This window comes from Eufriesea mexicana, unplaced genomic scaffold, assembly GCF_001483705.2.
Source record: "Eufriesea mexicana isolate 0111107269 unplaced genomic scaffold, ASM148370v2 scaffold474474858, whole genome shotgun sequence".
Classification (NCBI taxonomy): Eukaryota; Metazoa; Arthropoda; class Insecta; order Hymenoptera; family Apidae; genus Eufriesea; species Eufriesea mexicana.
Genome location: NW_016907910.1, coordinates 356,060 through 371,063, shown reverse-complemented (window position 1 = coordinate 371,063; position 15,004 = coordinate 356,060). Strand labels below are relative to the sequence as shown.

The following is a 15,004-nucleotide window of genomic DNA, read 5'->3' as shown; positions in this document are numbered from 1 at the left end:
GCATAAAGGGTGGGCGGACATCGGAGGGGCTGGTTCCGCCGTGCTGCGAGGTAATTAACTAAAGTGCCGTTACTAGGTAATACGGCGGGACGAGGGGGCCGTAGAAGCGGGGAAAAAATAAAAGTACAGGGAGACGTGGCATAGAGAAGGCCGTTGGATCAAGGGAATCGAGTCTCCTCTGCCTTCGCGTGCTTCACTTTGCCCCACGACTACGGCCAGCGCGCGTGTTGTTGGCCGCTTTTAAATCGAATCGACGAAGAAACCGTTCGTCGTTAATTTAATAAAACCATCAGCCACGACGTACATTTTAACGAGCCTCTACCTGTTGTTCCGCGTTCCAGCGAATTTATTCGCGTCGCGAACGGAGAGCAAACGAGACCGGATAGCCGCTGCGGTGGGACGAACGGGATGAAATTGCAGGGGAAAATGCTTAAGAACGGCGCGAGCTTTTAGCGTTTCTGCGCCAGTTAATTGTTTATATTTGCACGCGGGTGTACGGGTACCGGCGTGCTCGGAACGGGGGTAACACGTGGCCAGTTTTGTGGCCCGTGGCCCGCTGCGACGCTCCCAATTGTCAGTGATGCTTTTCGGTTGGCGTGCAATGTCTGTTTCTATAAATATCCCGTAAGCGGAACGTGTTACGTCCGACTACTGCCAGTATTAATCAATCGTCGAGGAGAGTCGGACGAGTAGATTGGTCGCAGACGAAATATCAAGTTTCGCGTATGTACGTGTCTGTCAGTGACTGTACGATTAACAGGGTCCGAAGGTATTAGTCGCATAAATTATTTGTCTCGGACGCGTACGCATCGATAAAACTATCGCGTGGTTACAGCGTGTTGCGACATATCGCGTAGTTGCTTACTTATTTTTTAATTTCTTCCGATACGGGAGCACGCTATTATCTGTCAATATGTCCACGGCATTGTCACGGACTGACGAAGCACTTTCCTACAACCGGACGTAATAAACTGTTAAACGAAATTGTAGCAAGTCATCCTCGTCGAGTGATACGGCACTGCGCGTTTCGTTGTCCAAATTGTTTCATTTGTAACTGTTTGCGTTGTTCGCCCTCTCGAACGTTTGTCAACCGTTTCCGCCTAGCGCTGTAAATCTTTGAAAGTTTGTTCTAGGCTCGAAATTCTTATCGCGTTTACACGAGTACGCCGCCAGTGGTGATCGTGTAACCGGAAAACGTTGGCGAACACGCACGCCACCGTTTGTTCGATGCAAACACTATCGAGAGCCGCGGTGCTACCAACTCTTTTAAGCTTCTAAGCCCGGAATAGCGAATCGCCGTTACAGATCGCGCCACGGGCTTGATCTATTACGTAAACGTCAGGCGCGTATGAACCACACGCGACATCAGTTGTCCTAGCTCGCTCGATCGTTTCTTATCGTGCCGATACCGGATCGTTGCGAAACGATTTGTCGCACGTTTACCGGACACTCGCCGATCATTCGATTCTAGTCATCGATACCAAAGCAGGGTAGCGAAATGTCACGAATATCAGCGATTTTGCGCGATTCATGGAGAATGAGATATGCGTGTTAGAGAACGTATAACTGCTAGAGATATTTCTGCATTTATCACGGCAATTAAAACCTAAGTTTTACATGTGGCAATTTTTATTCCAGGTTTGAGGTCGCTGACGGATTGGAATTGGCATTAAAAAGATAGCGCTATCCCAGCGGCGCTTGTTTTTCCGTGGTCCGAGCGACGGGGGAAGACCAGAGATAAATAGCCCGTTCTGGAATCGTGGCCTGGCAGAGTACCGATTATCTTCCGAAGAGGAAGAAAGCTGGCGAGAGACAAACGCTTAATCATGTGGATTACCAAAACTCGAGCCATCCTTCTGTTTCTCCTGGTGTTCCTGGCATCTACCTGCTCAGGCGCTACCAATTCCGCTCCGCTGAGGAAACAATTGAAAATCTTGGCCATCTTCGGTCACCCCGGTAAGAGTCACTTCGACGTGTTCAAGCCGCTTGTCGAGGAATTAGCGCGTCGAGGTCATGGGGTGACGGTGATCTCCCATTTCCCGAGAACCGAGAAGGCGATCGCGGCGGAACCGCTGCCCACGTACAAGGACATTAGCCTGGTGGACGAAAATCTCGGCGTGTTCGTTAACGTAGTCGATCTGAACTTGATCGACAACTCCTACACCCGAATATTCAAAAACATGTACATGCTGTACTTCATGTCCAACATATCCTGTACAATCGGCTTGCAGAACGCAGCCGTGAAGCAGCTGCTTGCCTCAGGGCAGAAGTTCGACGTGCTGCTCACAGAGAGCTTCAATACCAATTGTTTCATGGGACTCGTGTACAGGATCAACGCGCCTTTTATACAAATCTCGACTCACCAGCTGATGCCATGGGTGATCGACGAACTGGGACTCTCTCAAGAGACTAGTTACGTACCGGCGTTGCTCACGCGTTTACCAAAGCCTATGAACTTGTTCGAGAGAATGAGCAACCTGGCAGCAACGTGGTTCATGTCGGCGATGTTCCACACCTTCTTCGATTGGCGCGATCGCTCTCTGATAGAGAAAAATTACGGTCCAGGTACTCCTGACCTTCAGTCGATCAGTAATAACGCGTCGCTCATATTCGTCAACACCCACTACACCATTCACGGGTCCACGTCGTACCAGCAAAACGTAATCGAGATCGGTGGCCTCCACATTCCGCCGAGTGTGAAACCCTTGCCAAAGAACATCGCGAAATTCCTCGACGAAGCCCACGAGGGTGTCCTGTACTTCAATCTAGGCTCTATGGTGAAAACGTCCTCTATGCCGAAGGACAAGCTGGACGTGTTGCTCAAGGTGCTCGGTTCCATTCCTAGAAAAGTGATCTGGAAGTGGGAAGCGGATGACATGCCGGATTTACCCAGCAACATCTTCATCCTTAAATGGCTGCCTCAGTATGACATATTGAGTGAGTACCATATACGTTCTGCCATTCTTCGTTCTGTATTCACTGTCAATAATCTTTTCGCTCTTTCGGTATCCGGAAACGTATTAAAATAAAGAAATTCGGGAATCGCAGATTTCTGCGTAGAGGCCTCGATTGATCGTTGAAATATCGTTCAATCGAGGATTGATTGAAATTGGAACATGAGCGTTGAAAAATTCATTTTTGTCGAAACATACCGCAAACGATATATTTTTCTATGTTTATTTGTAGCCCTGTTTTTTTTTTTTGCTCCACAGAGCTTGTTGAACTTTTGTAAAAAAAATGTTCAAATATCGAATATAAGTTTGCGTTGATTAAATAGAAACAAAAAATTCAAACATTGTTCGACGATATAATTCGAAAAAGAGATATATTCATTTTACATGTTTACGTTTACTCGTGATACGCAATTGCAACGTACGTACGTTAATGCTTCGCGATAGACAAAATTATCGTCAAACTGCGTTATTGGATTCGTTGAAACGATACGTTTCGATAGAAATTTGTACATTTTGAAAACATTGTGAAAATGAAATAAGTTATGATATCTGAACGACGCTATCGATAACTTTATCAACGGTCATACCTCTATTTCCGTTACTGAGGCCGGAATAAAAGTGATAAAATTTATTTAAAAATGTCGGGCTTATGGGTAACCGTGGTTTGAAATTTTGTCAGCGGCAATTAGAAACGGAATTCGAAATTGGAGAATTTATGTCAACGGTTTATATTAACTAGAAAGGGGGTCATGGATGAAGTTGAGTTCGCGACTTCGCCAGTCGGAAAGAGGGTCACAGACGATGCGAACGCGTCTAATGCTTTCGAATTGACACCTCGAGCACTATTGCTATGCTCGGGGCGATCTATTGCGTGATAACGTAGTGGCAAAAGTCAGCCTCGACTCACTGACATCGGTTACGCGAAAGTAATGACTCGCACTATCGTGTTCAAAGTACGCGATACTAGTTCTGTTGATACACAGAAATCCAGTGTTGATACTCCTCTTTCGGTTTTGATAACTCTTTACTCGGAGCCGAGTGATTCAACAGAAATACACGATTAACGCGGTATCTCTGTCATTTCTCTCCCATCTCGTCGTCATTTCTGTAAAAAGAATAGATTACGCCACGACACGTTGAACTCGCCTCGAGGCTTTCGTCGAATCCATTTCATTACATCGTTAAGCTTTAATTTCGCTCCTAATCTTCGAGACGGGGCGAAACGCATCAACAAAATGAGAGGCTCCTTTTGCCAGAAGGGACGTTTATCCGGTCTTTTAGCGTCGCTGCCGCACAAAGTGAACTTCTGCGCGATACGCTCGTTATCAGTTAAACCTTCGCGACGTTTTGCTATTAGATAACTACGTGGAAGCAGGTCGTCGTCGAGCGAGGTAAACAATGATTCATCGTGCATCGTATTAAAATCCGGGACTTGCCCCGAGGGGGATTATTCGCAGGTGTTTTTTTCCGGGAACGTATCAGTTGAATCATGCTAATGAATTGCAAATCGCGAAGCTACTTCCCTTCAGACCTGTCCACCTATGTCAATTTTCATTTGCATCTCGTTCCGCGGTATCGTCGCTGTACGAATAATTGTACGAGTCGAAAATCGGACAGGCTGTTCTAAAAATGCCATAAGCCCGACGTTTAAGTCGTTATCTAATACGATAGTTGCGAAGTCGATTTATCTTCGGAGCACTGTCGAAGAGGTTTTGAACCACTCGAAACCAGCTGCTCCACTTAGAGTACCGCAAGTCACGGGACGAAACTTGATCCATCGCGAATAACGCGCGTGAGATCAAGCGAAGTCTGTTCTTTTATCCGTATTTATCACGAAACTGTCTCTCCTTTGGTCCCTTTGTTTGCTCCGTTACTCGTCTCTCTCTCTCCTCTCGGACTACGACCTCATTGGCATACCGTTGGGGGGCCTCGGTGTGTCGAGCATAGGCAGGTCGATCGTTTGCGGATCGGTTTGCCGGCGGTTGTACGGATCGGAACGACACGGCGCGAGAAATGGATCGGTACTCCGTATCGAAATTGAAATTCGGCCGTTACATGGAACTAATCGAAACGGCCCTTGGAAATCGCAGCGAAATATCGAAAGCGGATTTCGGCTCGGACTGCGCGCCGATATTTGCAATGGCGGCGCGATGCCGAACGTCAAACAGTTTTGAAACTTTCAAAACGGTTTGCATAGCCGAGGAGCTTTCATTGGCCTCGAAACGATATCGCCCCGTTCATGCTCATACGCGATGCCAGCATAAATGCGACCTCGTTGATCATCGAACATCGAATTATTTTTCGATCGGCAAATTATTTCGGCCGCCTGTGTGCTCCGTTGCCTCGGCGATACGCTTCCGATCGATCCTCTGTATTCGATTAATCGTCATTACCTCTCGATATAACGTTCTCTCTGGCAATTATCGGTTCCTCGTGATACGCAACGTTTCGCGAAACATTTTACCAGCTGCGTTTACCTTCCACGCTACCCATCCATTATCGTAATCCAAGGAAGCTGTTGAAACGTTGTCAAGGGCGAACATTTCCGTTCCCGAATCGTCTCAGTGGCCCGGCTTTTTCGCGTTTACCACGCGCGAACAAGCACTACCGATCCACGTGATCCAGGGAATCGAGTGTCTGAGAGAAAATGGTACTAATCCCCTCGAAGGTCAAACAACGGTCAGGTTTAGACGCGTAGCTTCTTCCTGGAACCGCGGTGGCTCTCGTTCGAGGGACAACCAGTCTCGAATACGGTTGGTCGTGGCAAGGATGTTCTTTCGACGAGTTGCCTGGGCAAGGACTAGACCCGGGACCACGGGAACTCTCCGACAGTAAGTAGTTTCGCAGCTCTCGGCCGCTGTCGAGTGAAATGACTTTAATTAGGCAACTCGCTAACGACCTGCTGGCAACATAAATCACCGTTAAAACCTGCAGCGAAGGAGACCTCAGTGTCGCGTTGTTTCTGTCGGTTCTTCTACCCTCTGACGGGTGCCTCTGGCAGTAACTTGGCTACCTGACGCGGTCAGCCTCGCGGCATCGATTTCTATCGGATTCCGCACACACGCACGTGTGTGCACTCGTATCCCAGAGCAAACCACACGTCTGTTCTCGTTGCTCGATTACGAAATTCCTCCTCGAGTGGAATTACATCCGTCATACTCTGTCGAATAATCTTCCGCGACAGATGCGTCCTTTCTACGCTACGAGTCTCTTTTAATGACCTGTTCGCCGCTTTGCGGAAGAACGATTACGTCAGGCGCGTCCGATTTTGCGAATTATACGCAGTACATCGGGCTTTTTCCTTCGCGTGACGAAGTAACACGCGCATACACGGTGATCGGTCAATTTGCTAGCTCATTCTCCTCTTGGCTTCGCAAGACTCGTTGCTCCCGGCGAATTTGCAGGTTAGATCAACCAGTTGTCGTATGATAGTATTCGTGATGTCGACACGGATTGCGAAGCTTCATTTATGCCTCTTTTTTACCAGACCAATTATTGGCTTCTTCGAATAAAGGCTGAACGTTTGTATTACATTAGCTATGACGTTAGAACATCTAAGGTAAATATTGCCTGTAATTATCGCTGATATTATGTAGTAACTGGGCCAGGTTTAAACTTTACGAGCTATTCTGGATGTTTTGAGACACTCACGCAGGTTTTTCAGGATTTTCCTAGAATCCTAGGAACGGCCAAGCTACACATCCGTTTACAAGGAGAGTGCAAGAGAGTCCTTCGGGTCATAGATTTAGTTGAAACTTTCCAGATTTAGTCATCCAGTTCAAGAAAACGTATCATTATTATTGCTTTAATTACAGATTTATTTCGAATATTTATCAAGTGTCATTGCAACCTAATGTCGATATCCGAAAATTCTCACGCTGCTGGCAATTTTCAAACGTTGCCGTCAGGCCACAATGCCACTTGATAGCTATCGATAACTATTTGGAAGAAACCTCAATCATAAATATCTCAAAAACTATCGAGTAGTTGCCCTTATAGTGGTAGATTTTCTTGAACCAGATGACTAAATCTACAAACCTGCAAAATGTTAACTAATTCAATGACTTATACTCTACTTCTTAGCTATAAGCTGTACAAATAGATATCGCTTTCCTCCATATCGTTATCATTCCAGGTGTTCGTACAACGTGAATTTTTGAATGAGGTTAGCCGATTTTTATTTCTTCGTTTCTTCGTTTCTTCGTTTCTTGGCAATTTTCGACCCCGTTTATTTCCCATCGCTCGCTCTGATCCGGTCGGTCCAAATATTTCTCTTTCATACCTCCGCGCTCTTTAAACCAGCGTACCCTTCGCCTCGCGTGTTTATTATTCCGTTTGAAATACTTTGGAATCCGCTTTTACATAAATCGTGTCACTCTCTCGTTACGCAATTCTTGCATAACGCTATGGGACCGCACACCGCCGAGACTATTTCCCCGCTGCGGTCAGCTCGCGGCTGATTCGCCGTTTGCAGCGCGGATGCCTGTTTTTCGCAGAAATATGGAGGATAAGGCTGTGACGATCGGGTTTTTCGTGGCGGATTGGATTCACGCGAGCAGCCCCGGTGGTCGGATAATCTAGCTAAAACTAGCGGCAACTCGGTCGGAGGCTGGAATCGATCGCTTTAATTTTATTATCTCGCTTCGTGACCGGTGTATCCCGGTGCCGCTTCCTTCTCCTCGCCGTGGCTATCCCCTCGGTCTTCGTGATCTCGATAAGATCTGCGGCTACGCTTTGCTCCTGCTACTTCGCACGCTTTAAGCGGTGCACGCGAAATGGTGCTCGAGCCCGGTCGTAACTTACCTCAAGGGTCGTTCTTATAAAACCGTGGAAATCGTTAATCCTTGTCCTTTAATTGGCCCCGTGTAACCTCCCCGTTTGACCACGATACACTTTTATCGGGCAACTTTGTAACGGCAGATAGGAGTATTATCGGGCTCGAGTATCGTGCAAATTCAGCTATATTTCGGAGAAATTTCCGAGAGGGAACTTTGCACCCGCGAGTTCGATAGTTTCTTCGACTTTTCGGTAGTTTGCACGGTGGAGATTGTGGGAATAAACAAGATCCTGGATCGCTCGATTGCTCGACGCTGAGGCTGTTCTAGATCGTGGAACAGTTTCGCGCAGTGTTTGCGATCGATCTTGTCAATTCGCATGGAACTCGCTAATGTAATTGACTTTAGAGGCTACGATATCGATGGTACGGGGATGTTGACACGCAATGCCCCCGAGTATCGCGTTTAACGATATAGCGGTAGGGATGAAACGATGGATTACATTACCTCGAGGGGTAAAGAGTGAAATCATTCTAGCGAGGTTCACTTTATTTCTCCGGCTATCCATTAAGGAATAGGGTATTCTTCGCGGAAGTACAAATTGTCCCAGGAATAGTCGTTAATCCGCTGTACCGTCGAATCTAGCTCGTTATGGATTTCTCAGAGGAAATCGCGCGGAAACGAGCAGCGCATGTCGATCAGAATGATATTTTTAAATCTTAAAACGTGCAAATTTGCATAGACCCTAAGAGAATTTGTGATTTTATCGCGAGGGAAATAAATATGTAAGGTCGAATTAAAATTAAATGTTTTTCGAATTTGTAGCTTTTCATAATTAAATAGTAGTACGTTAATAAGTGTCACACGAAGCTTGCTTCTGAAATAGTTACGAGGGACGGAAATGATGTTATAAATGTTGCAACCAAATTCAGTCGATATGACAGATATTTTAAACGATTCTGGGACCGTGGGAAAAATCAATGTCGTCACAGGTTTCGGTGTTTTACGACTGTTGTAGAAAATAACGGCTCTTCGAAAGCGTTTCGACAAACCGGGGTTCAGTTGGTGAATCACGTCGTCGATGATGACAGAGGGAGCAAAAACGAACGTTGAATCTGAAATAATTACAATTACGCCGCTACAGCGTCAACTTTCGTGACAGTTCTGTGTCAATTTTTCTTATTTTTCATAAACGACCGTGTGTATAGACATCGATTAGATATTCGGCGATGTATATAGACAGATTTAATTACATAATTATCAAGTAGAAGCGAATTCCATAGCCACATTTTTCGTCGATAAATAATTAGTAACTGTCATTTATTCCTTAGTTATTCAAAACGTCGGACGGTATGGTAAAAGTAGAAACTTTTATCTCAATATATACAGCAGAGACGAAATATCCTCGTTGAATATTTAAAGCGTTAGTAATTATTCGTATTACTACTCAGTTAAAAATACAAAGACGCAGATCTGCGTTTAGAAATATTTCATTGCACGCGACGAGACACTTGTTCCTCCTCATAATTCGATAAAATGGTATTTGTATCTGTTTTATCCGCTACAAAAAATATGTTGAATATTAATTTGCGATCTCGTGATTCTAAATACTCAATAACGTAATAAAACCCCTGATTTTTTCATGACAAACAATTTCGCGATAAAATATGTACAAGAAATCTTATCACGTATGGAAACGTAGTGGCAAAAGTCAGCCTCGACTCACTGACATCGGTTACGCGAAAGTAATGACTCGCACTATCGTGTTCAAAGTACGCGATACTAGTTCTGTTGATACACAGAAATCCAGTGTTGATACTAGAGCGTCGATTTAAGAACCGAAATAGAACCCATACGAGAATACCCGTACACGGCATGCTACACAGACCAGTAACCGATAAAGAACCAATATTTCAAAAGCTACTGGAACTGTAATCGAAATCGATATCTTCACAGATTTCGGATCTTTATAACAGTTATAGAAAATAACGGTTCTTTGAAACTGTTTCGGGAGGCGGAATGGATATTATAACAGTTTTCAACCCTTGCCACTTTGTCACTTTTACGATCCTGTCGGATTAGGCTGGTCAAACGGTCGTGGAGTTGCAGTCGAAATAGCGTTAAAATTCGAAATTCGAATCGATCAGGGCCGAATTTATCGCGTCGGAATCGGGACAACTGGAAATCGCATTAAAACAAATCACGCGATTCCGGGAATAAATTTTCCGGTACCTGTACACGTTTAATATGCACAGAGCACGACTCGCGTCACCCCTGGCGAATAATTCGCCGTGGAAAAATTCCTCGAAATTTTATCGTCGCGACAGCCACCGAGGAGAATCGGCCAATTTATCTCTCGGACGATTTCACCCCCCAGACACACGCATGGCGTACCGATCGCGAGGAACAGTTCGCCGCTCTCATTACTTCCGTCTTACGGCCACCTCTGCGCCCATGGACGACCAAATATCAATTCTCGCAGAGGGTGGGCTCTCCCCGATGGTCGTAAAAGACGGCGCGAGCATCGTGCAGGAAATACCGTCGCGTTATTTTCTCGTTACAGAGACGCCGTAAAAATGTATCTCGCGGCTGACGGAAATCTCGAGCAAATCGCGCGAACGCCCGACCGATTTTCCCCCGTCTCCGGTCGCCGCATTCCCGATGTCGGCCGCAAAAATTCAGACCAGCCCCCGATAGATATCCTCTGTCACGTATCGACGCGCGCCGATGCGACGATGTATCGAGCGCGAAACCTCGAGAGGTGCTCTCCCGTCGAACCTTCGCCCCTTCCGAGCCACCCTTACGTTCCGCACAAGGCAACGGTAACTCCTACAGCTCGTCTACATCTGTACCCAAATCGAGGGGGGGGGGGGGTGGCTCGGGCGTCGTGGGACCGTAGGGTTGGCAGCGGGGCAGAAGGGGTCGGGGGGCGCGGTGTGGTAATGGAATTTGACATTAGGATCGACGCCGGAGGAGGCACGGAATCTCCTGTATGGCGACGGGGATGTGGCAGCCACCCTCTGCGAGAGGGTGACTCCTCGCGATAAACGCGGACGACAGGGATTTTTCAGCCGAGTATTCGGCGCCGGGATTTCTTTAAAGTCGAGAGATCCTCCAGGGCTCGTACACCTCTGCCTTATTACACGGATTTCAGTCAAAACGCTGATACCGCCCCGGCACGTTCGTAATCGCTCGTATTCGCCATCGATAACTCCGCTTCTCCGTGATTATTCATACTTCACGCGGGGGGACGGAATGGGATCTAACGGATATATCTCGCGAATAGGGACATCGGAATAGCGTCCCTCTGCCTTTGTTCGAAACAAGAAAGGGTCCGACTAATATCCGTGTCACGCGGACGAGCCTCCGCGACGATTTTCCGATATCGAGAACCGATTTCTACGAACGCGTCGCTCGATTTCGATTTTAACGGCCGACTGTTAGGGTTACGGCAATCGATTTGGTCCTCCTTCCGATCGATTCATCGCGATTACTACCTTGGACGAATCGACTCGAACTGAAACGAGCCTTTACCCGAATTTTTGCAGATCATCCGAACGTTAGATGCTATTTCGGCCATGGTGGTCTCCTTGGATTATCGGAGGGAGTCCAGAGCGGAGTGCCGATGGTGCTCATGCCTTTCTTCGGTGATCAATATCAAAACTCGATGGCGGCTCGGGCCAGAGGCGTCGCTGTAATGCTGGATTACGCGCAACTGTCGGAGGAGACCGTGAGGCACGCTTTGGACGAAGTATTCAACAATACGAGGTACGTTTCTCCGACTCCTTTATCCTTTATCGACGTCACCCAATCTCGCACCATAATATGGGGAAGAGGCAGGAAAAACGCGCTGTTTTTAATCTCGCGCGTGAAATCGGAATGAACCGCGCGCGAGACTTTAGGATCGGATAGAAATGATCCGATATCTCTATCGGAAATACAACGATGCTATTTAAGACGGCACTTAACGGATTGCCAAAGCTACGAATAAGTGGAATAGTTGCAATTAGCTTCACTTTCTCCGGCACGTCGCGGTCGGAGGGATACGGATATCCGGCGAGCGACGCGATGAATTTAGAACGTCGCGAATGCCAGGGCTATCGATGCGAATATTCCGTGTTATACAGGGACGATAACGGGCCGGGTGATGGCGGTAACGAGAAAGTCGAATCCCGGCCACTCATTTCCCCTGCTCTGATAAATGATTCATACGTGGCCCAGCGATACGCGGGGACGAATCTCTCTCGGTCGCAGGCGAATCCAACGCCGAAAAGTGTCGGTTACCACGAACTTCTCGTGTCCATGGTCGGTGACGCGGCGTGGATGCAATAGGCGAATAGGGAACGGCGGATAGAGATAGACACAAAAGGGTCGGGAAGAAAAGGGAGAAAAAGGGAAACACGAAAACATAGACACGGTGCGGGAAGAGTCCCATGACAAAAAGGAAAATCGTATAATCTCTCCGGATATTCGGTCCGTTGAATATCTCACGAGCTGTCCGGACGCTCGGATATCCGGGAAGTGCATCGTCGTTGCAGCACAGGCGCCCCGTTAATCCGTAACGCGGCTCACTGCCGTTTTTCCACCCTTCCCGTTCCCTCTTTCAGCCTGCTACCGATCTCACCCGCAACCCTCTGCCCTTGTCTCTTCACCGACACTTTATATCTCCCTTTCTTTTCGTCCACCCCTCGCCGCACCCTCGCCTCCTGCACCCGCAACCCACACCGCCACCTTTACTACCCTGGCCACCAGGCATCCCATTTTTTCTCCCTTTCTCCACGTCGTTGCCCGGCCGGTCCTAAATTCGAGGCACGAATTGCGGAAAGAGCGGACGTGTTCTCCGGATGGTTCTCGTCCATCGACAAATACCCGGCTGGTCGTGCAACCGGGCCGTATCCGGCCGGTCGCATGGGAAATTTCACGGCCGCTAAATGTTTCACGGCGCGAATCAACGCCGGTGCCGCTGCCTCGATGACGACGGGGGAACCCGGTCGAAATTAAATTCTACATTATTCAATGCCGGCCCCACGGATAACTTGTTAACCACACGGGCCAAGCGTCACGCGCCGCGGCGGCCGCGCGATCGCGTTTACGCGCGTCACCACGCGCCGCGTTTCCCGCGTTCGAATAATTGCTCGCTGCTGAATTTTTCAACGATCGCGGTGCGCCGCCCGTAACTCGCTCGTCGCCGCGCTCAAACGGACCCGGCCTCGCCTTGTCCCGTCTTCGAATGATTTTTCCACCGAGCTTTTCCATTCCACGCGAAATGGAATGGAACGGCACCGGGATAATGGTGTGCTTTGTCTCCGTGTGTACCCTCTTCCCATCGCCGACTCGGTTTGATGGAATAGTAAATCCCGCGTATTTACGGTGACGTAATTTTACCGCGACGATGTTACAGCGTTCACTGTGATTCCACGCTAACATCCGAGATTGCTCCAACGAACGCGATCGACCGTCGCGCTAGTAGTTCAAATCGAAGACTTAGCGTACGCGTGACCGATCCGGCGATCCACTGGCGATTTAACGTCGAATAAAAGCGATCTGACTCGAGATCGATATGAAAGAGTTTCTCTTTTGCCTCGCGCTAATCACGACAACTCGAATTTGCGATCGTCTTGGATCCCTGACAGCGTGGACCGAGGGTGACAAGACGGTCGGTACCCCGCGCCGTGACAATGCAGGTGCGATCGTATCCCCGTTACGTAACGCCTTGAATATTAATTAATAAATAGATTCGAGCCGCGTAATTGGATGATCGCGATTTGCATCTCGTCGTTACGTGATCGAAATATAGGGGCGCGTAATCGGCCGTCAGACGATTGCTCGCTCGCGGCCATCTCGATCCGTCGATGCGACGATGTTGACGGTCTGGCGTAGAACGCGACACGCGTCAGATTCGCCGCTGAACTCTCGGAGAATTTCGAATTCGTCGCGAGGCTCTGCTACCTGCCGGCATTTCGTCGGCCGGAATTTTCCGCGTCGCGATGCAAATTTAGCGACGCTCCGAGATTTATCCTTCGATTAAACGATCGTCCGACGCGCCGGGCACCCGATCGAATATGCTGGTCGCGTAGAACGAGCGCCGCGGCGGTAACGACGCGGTGAAATGCGAGACGGGAACCGGCGTTAACCGAGCGTTGTTCTGCCATAGGGTTCGCGTGTCGGCGCGCAATTGTTAAGGGCAACGTCTCATGCACGAGTGATATAAAATTAACGAACGATTTGGAAACAGTGTTAGCCGGGGTTGCTCGTTGTCGTGCCGTGCCGGCTGCCGTTGTGCTTCGCGTAATCACCACTTCTGCTTGATTTACGGCCGCGGTACTCCCGCTCTGGGCCAAGTAAAGTCTAAAGTAAGAAAGTCGTCGCGGATAAACGCAATAACGCCGCGGTTAGGCGATGGCACCGATAGCAGCGGCGAGGGAGATACGCTATCATCGGGGATGGTGGCACGATACCGTGAGATCCGTTTAAACGTCCATCGAGCCAATAAAGCCCGATCGGGATCGCGAAGTTCCAGGGTCGACAAAGTCCGAGTAGCCGCCATAGATCCTGTTCCTTGGCCGCGAAGCATCATCCTTTGGTACTTTGGCTGATCGATGCGATCTTAAACCGCTATAACCAAGGTTATATTATCGTCCGTCGCTCGCGACTTCTTCAAAGGGGCAGAGGAAGAGAGAGTGAGAGAGAGAGGGAAGAGGTTATTCCTGGGAGGAGAGAAAAGGGGGCTCGTGACCCGTGTCATCGACGTGCAGCTTGTTCGATTTCCTGTTCTCCTTTTGGATCCCACGAGGCGACGCGAAGTGGTCATTCAATTCCCAAAGATCTCTGCGCATGATTGCGCTTGTAAGCCAACTTGGAGTTACAGCCATTTCAGTCGAGATCAAACGGCATACACAGCTACTGATGTAGTCGATGTTAGCGATGCTCTCCGCCATCCCTGGCTCCCATCCCTTCACCCTTGTGCCTCTCTCGCGTACCAGACGCGTAGGGCACTAACTGTACGATCGTAACGATTCCGGGGGTCTTAGGTTGGACATAAACGTCGTGGAAATTTCGCCGAATTTATCGGGCCCCGGAGACATTTCGGTGTACTCGCTCGCGAGCCGCGTTTCCACCTTCGCCCTGCAATTATACCTTCTCTACGTCTCTCCTCGCGAGCTTTTCCAGGGAAAGACTTTTTCTCCGACTTTCTCCCTCTGTTTCTTCGCGTCTCGAATTATGGACGAGGAAACACGGTTTTTTCGTATAATTAGCACAGCTACTTTGGGTTCG

The 15,004-nt window shown here is 48.4% G+C and overlaps 1 protein-coding gene across 6 annotated transcripts in view; it reads left to right on the top strand.

Annotated features, from left to right (window-relative positions):
* Nucleotides 1-647: 647 nt before the first annotated feature.
* LOC108556068 (UDP-glycosyltransferase family 37 member C1) overlaps nt 648-15,004 on the top strand; it is a 36,745-nt gene continuing 22,388 nt past the window's right edge. Inside the window, exons 1-3 of one of the 6 annotated variants that reach the window (XM_017912019.1) lie at nt 648-727; nt 1,639-2,937; nt 11,278-11,497. In XM_017912019.1, coding sequence (XP_017767508.1) covers nt 1,827-2,937; nt 11,278-11,497 — 1,331 coding nt within the window. In that variant the 5' untranslated portion in view covers nt 648-727; nt 1,639-1,826. Of the gene's footprint in view, nt 770-1,372; nt 1,561-1,638; nt 2,938-11,277; nt 11,498-15,004 lie in introns of those variants that run through there. The other 5 variants (XM_017912011.1, XM_017912028.1, XM_017912001.1 and 2 more) reach the window with 5 other exon arrangements.